General features: G+C 33.2%; 1 protein-coding gene across 1 annotated transcript in view; it reads left to right on the forward strand.

The window, feature by feature from the left end:
- Nucleotides 1-6,231, forward strand: part of LOC106868133 (collagen alpha-1(XXI) chain) — a 57,721-nt gene that overhangs the window by 27,702 nt on the left and 23,788 nt on the right. Inside the window, exon 4 of the mRNA XM_052967676.1 lies at nt 6,030-6,077. Coding sequence (XP_052823636.1) covers nt 6,030-6,077 — 48 coding nt within the window. The remainder of the gene's footprint in view (nt 1-6,029; nt 6,078-6,231) is intronic.

Genomic DNA, 6,231 nt, shown 5'->3' on the forward strand with positions numbered 1-6,231 from the left:
TATATATGCATGCACGTATATATGCTTTCATATATAATTTAAGGGGTGAAAAGTTCATAGAAACATGCCCAAGCCACTTAGAATAATAAAGAACTTATAAAGAAGTCTAAGTAACTTTGATACATAGCCGTGAATCTGGTAAAATATATATCTTGTTCCTGACGAGATTTAAGATGAAAAGAAATACATTTTCTGGGACCCACGATAATGATGGATTAAATGTATTCGTGCATGCATGTGTGTGTGTGTGTGTGTGCGTGTGGTCATCGGCATTAACGTCGTTGTCATCTGTATTAAATCTATAGCTAGGGTGTTGGCCTCTTCATCTTGGTGGGTGCGGAGAGTGCCGGTGTCTGAGATGGGTGTTCAAGTGAAGGGCGGTATAGAAGAGCCATGGCATTTATGGTAGGTTAAAGTTGGAGGGAGACGAGAAAGTGCGATTCGTTATTTGCGTCTTTGACGTTTGACCTCTGCCTCTTGACGTCTGTTATTTTCCGTCTGGTCTGTGCCCTCGACGATAACATGCCGCCACTTTGAGTAGTTCCTGGCGATTGTCTTCCAAGTACAAGGAAGGTGGCCTTGTACTGGTCTCGGAAAACGGGATCTGGGAGCTCCGCATAGTCTGGTGTCTGAGGCAAACTCCGCAAAGAGAGTTGACGAGAAATGCGCGGTTGAGGTATACGTATGATGTGTCCCGACCAGTGGAGGCGTTGTTATGCCATGGCAGCGTCATGTATGTATGTATCCATGTACGTATGTATGGGTATGTGTATATGTGTGTGTTTATGTATATATGTGTGTGTGTACGTATATTTGTGTGTATATATCTATGTATATATTTGTGTGTGTGTGTGTGTGTGTGTGTGTCTTTGTGTCTGTGTTTTTCCTTCTATCACTGCCTGACAATCTGTGCTGGTGTGTTTATGAAGAACTAGGCGTAAAAATAATAAGTCCTAGGGTCGAATTGTTCAACTAAAATCCTTCAAGGCAGTGCTCCAGCATGGCCACTGTCAAATTACTGAAACAAGTAAAAGAATAAAAGAATATGTATATATGTGTATGTATAAATATATATTCACACACAAATATGCACACACGCGCACAAGACTTTCTGCGTATAAGTATTTATTATTCAATAGAACTACGGAGTGTTTATTTTAGATATACCATGATAGGTGTAAAGAAGATTCACTGTGGACTTCGTTAGAAAGTGTCCAAGTTTACCTTTGCAGTGAAAAGAAGATTCTGTGATTCAGCCAATTGTTTTCTCACTTGGTTAGAAAGAAGGAGATCAGCTACTCTGGTAAGGGCAGTTTTTTGCTGCTTTAGCAGATGTGCTGCTTTATGAACTTTCCTGACCAAAGAGAAAATCTTATTTTATAGTTATCTATATTAATGGAACTAAGTTCGTCTTCTCTAATTTGCACAGCACAGTGCAATCTCTGGCACGTAGAATTAGCGAAGAAGTGCCGGCAGTATTTAGTCCTCTGCATGTTTATGTTTACTATTAACTACTACACGATGTTATTGTTTAGGATAGATAGATGTTTGTTTGTATGAATGATACGTTTGTGTGTGTGAGTTTCTGCATGTGTGCGTGCTTCTGTGTGTGTGTGTGTGCGTGTGTGTGTGTGTGTATCTACTGTACGTGAGGGAGGAGGAAAGTGGTTTTGTTTAGAGTCATATTGCTCATGCAATCTTTTAAGTCAAACAGAAATTATCTAATGTTATGGCAAGATTATTAAAACATGTTAAATTTAGCCTTTGAACGTTTGCTCTTAAATTTGTGACTATTGAATTATCAAAGCATAAACAGTCTGTAATAACAAAACATCTTGTAAAACTGCTGAAGCTGTGTGTATTCAACATTGGGTAGTATTTGTATGAGTAAAACAATACAATAAATATGTAATAAAAGTTATTCAACATGTCTGAAAATGTATTAAAACGCGTTGGCGTTATGTTTTAAACAATTCTTTTCACACACAGATGAACACACTCACACACAAAGGAAACCGCACGAACACATTTAACTTATGTCTGCATATTAAACCTCATGGGCGGTCTATTATAATAGATAAGTAGATAAATACAATTTTATGAATTAAATATTCTCTCTCTCTCTCTCTCTCTCTCTCTCTCTCTCTATATATATATATATATATATATATATATATATATATATATATATATATATATATATATATGTATAGTTGTTGGACAAAAGAATAGAAACTCCTCGTTAAATGGAAGTTCTATTATTCAGTACAAATTTGTTCCACCCTTGGTATCAGTCAGTGCGCTGATACTTCGAGGAATTAACACTAACGGGTTCCGAAAGGCTATTAGGGTAATTTTGAATCATTCTTCAAATGAAATCTGCTTTAGGTCTTTCAGCAACGATGATGGAGGGAAACAGCCCCTTCTTTGCTGCCTTAAAATGCACCATGTTTGTTGATTTAAATTAAGATTCGGTAATTGTTGAGGCCAATATAAGCAATCTAAGTGGTCTACTTCACTATTGTGCTCTCCATATAGATTTTTGTATAAAATTACTCATGGGAATTGGGGCATTTTCACCCAGGAAGTTTACGCCACTATCATGGAACAATGATAATAGAATTAACTCTATAGCATTAATTCTATCATGTAGAATGACTGAAGGACCAAGACTATTCCATGATATGGTTACTCATATCTCAATACTCAACCACAGGTGGAGGCTTCTTTGGGTTTTCTCCAGATATAAACTCGCTCCGAGGTGAATAGAAGAGTGAATCGTGATTCATCAGAGAAGATGGCATTGTTCCATTCAACCATTGACCACTTCTAATAGTCTAGGTACCATTTTTAAACATATCAATAGTTGTAGCCCTTCCATGGCTTCCAGCTTTATAGAGCTCACAAACGGACGGCTTCGGTTGACACAGATTTGGCAAAATGGTAGTTTATCTTGCCTGTAACTTTTTCTGCCGTAGTTCGATGGTGTTTGGACAATACATTTCAATATTCTGTGAATTTGGTCATCCGTCCTGAATTATGCTTGCCATATTGGTTTTTACCTTGGTTTTGGATTGCCAGTATGATTTTGAAACTGCAACTTTTGAAATATTAATCAGTTCGACAGTTTTAACTCCAGACAAGCGTCTTCCAACAATCTATCGTCTTTGGAAATCAGCTGGGTCATGCATTTTAACTCATTTGAAATATAAACAGGTACCTTCCTGTTTACACCAGTCTATTTTGGCTGACAGTGTATTTGTCAACCCGACATTATGTTAGCTGATACTTGCCAAGTTGCTGCTGCGCAGTGGGACTGAAGTCCATCCCACATGGTTGCGGGTTTAGGATTTCGTAATCGACAAATTACTGCTTAGTTCTTTACTTTTTGTTTTCTGATCCTTTCTGTTGAAGTTTGTTGTCCGTGTAAAGACATCTGTCTAGGTGAATGTGTGTATGTGTTTTAAATATATACATGAGATGTGGGTAAGAGTGTTTTCAAAACTGGTCTACAAGATACTCTCACATTTAGAGTTGACAAAGGCTCGCTAGATGTTTCCAATAGTTAGCATGATATTGAACACGGTACAAATCATTGTCTAGTATTTGATATGTAGTTTCAACCAATGAACTTTGAAGATTCAGTATACTGAAATGATAAAGTACGAGAACCGAAACACCATATAAACTCTTTTCATTTTTATAAAAGACAACTTGCCATTGCCTTTATTAATAACTTTATGACATCTCAAATAAATTGTTGTTTGCAAAGCGTACAAAGTAAAGCGCACAAGATTTTATCACATTCCCCACGTACATATATCACTTAAAATTTTTGTTTATTGTAATTATTTTCATTCCATTCATGTAAGAATGAATTTTTCTAATTAATTTTTTTTTATATTTCATATTATTTTGTTTTGTTTTATATAGGTATGTTTTTATTACACATATGTATCAATATTGCATTTCCTTTTGATAAACACTGAATAAAAAAAGATTATTTGTTTCTTTCTACCTACACCTCTGCACTTAATGACTAATTCTAAACCCTCCCCTTTATCTAGATTCACTCATGTCCTCTATTAAACACTGCAAGAGAGTAAACTTTTACTCACAGTTTTTTTTTCTTCTTGCACAAGCACAGGATTTCTTACAAAAATCCTTTGGTTCTGACATAATTAATTGTTGACTGCTATCAATCTTTTATCCTCTAATGTCATATTTTCTTCACATTAACAATTCTTTCTTTAATCAACAATTACTCTAATTATTCTAATTAAAATTGACCTAATTTAAATTTATTTTTTTACTTTCAATTAATTTTACCGTCTTAATTTTCAAACGTTTATATTTTTTTTTTTGTAGTTTATTTACTGTTCTCTCATTTACAGACTCGTTAGAATATAGATCACACGTGTATTCGAATAGATGTATCATTGATTCGAATATAATAACTGATTAATTTTCTTTACTCAAATTCTTACCTTAAAATATCTCTTGGTAAAAGTCATATAGCCTGATATAATGTTCTGAGAAGTGACTGCGATCTGAAACGGGGTGAAATTGTTTCATTTAGGAAACAGAAACAAAGAGACATCATGAAAGTAAATGTACTTCAATCGAGAATCGGAAAAAATGTCACCGTCTTGATGCTTCTTTATGCTATTTACACATTTTAACAAAACACATGCCAATCCCGACTTCCCATAACTCCATATATATGGATTTTGTGCTTAGTAAAACGAAATAAATATCTAAATGTATCGACACAGATTTGTTTACTGTACAAAAGTATACTTACTAGTTTGGAGCATGTATAATAATGTTTAAGAATGAAATTTAAACTACATACCTAAGTTCTTACTCAAAAGTGCAACTTGTTCATTGAACTCATACATAATTTCGAATATCATAAAGAAATAGTTAGGATTCACTGAACTTGCTGATAAGAAGAAACTGTTTGTAACCACATTTAAAATCAGAACAAATTCAGTTAACTATTTTGCACATTGAAGTTATTCAGACACTGACAAGAAATGGAAACTATGCTGTTAGCACCTGCAATACTATCAAAAATTTGAGGCTATTCCTAAATTTCATTTCACATCAAATCTATATAGATTTTCAAGAAAGATATTTTTCAGTACAGCATTTAAGATATCGTTAGCTTAGTCATAGGACTGTCATCTAAAAAATTGATGATTCGTATCATGATTAGTATCATGTCACAGCTACTATTTTTTGTTTGCAACCAAGTCACTTGACACTTAAACAATTAAACACTTCTAGCTGTGAAGTTAGAGATTAAGTGATACTCAACATTTTAAAGATGTTCATAAGCGCGATGAGTATTTCATTAGCTTCCAATGCTAAGCTTAATTTAAAGTTTGCTGGTAGATATGCTCGATTGAACTGAGTTTATCAAAATCGTCTTTGGCATCCCTACCATTAAACAAGTAACTCTCTCTCTCTCTCTCTCTCTCTCTATGTATGTATATGTATATATATATATATATATATATATATATATATATATATATATATATATATATATATATACATATATATATATTATATAGTCACTGCGAAGATATATTAACCTCTTAAAGGGATGATTTCATCCAAGTTAGACTGGATTATATTGTTATATTGTTATATTGTTGAGAAATATCTCTTCAATATAAACAGGTATATTATAAATATCGAATATTATTAAGAGAATCGAGAGTTTAAATGGATCTAAATTAATTTATTAACATATTGTTAATTAAGCCAATATGTTAACAATATGTTAATAAATTAAGCTATATCCTTTTAAACTCTCCATTTGCTCACTTAATAATGATGATAAAAATAATAATAATAGCAATATGATTTTGTATTTCTCTATTATTCGGCGAATGGTTTCAATTTTGAACTCTCCATGATTTGTTTGAATTAGGTTGAGGAAATGATTTTACTAATTGAAATAATTACTGTACATTTTTACTATTTCCATTTATTGTTCTTTCTTCTATTTATAACAGTTTCTGGTGGTAAGCCGTCTAAAGTGTTTGAAGTGGAATCAGGAAGTGGTAATATCTCTAGTTATTTTATTTTCTACTGTTCAAGAATCATTTGTAGTTATTTGCATATTATTCGGCGAATGGTTTCAATTTTGAACTCTCCATGATTTGTTTGAATTAGGTTGAGGAAATGATTTTACTAATTGAAATAATTACTGTACAT

This window comes from Octopus bimaculoides, chromosome 4 (genome assembly GCF_001194135.2).
Source record: "Octopus bimaculoides isolate UCB-OBI-ISO-001 chromosome 4, ASM119413v2, whole genome shotgun sequence".
NCBI lineage: Eukaryota > Metazoa > Mollusca > Cephalopoda > Octopoda > Octopodidae > Octopus > Octopus bimaculoides.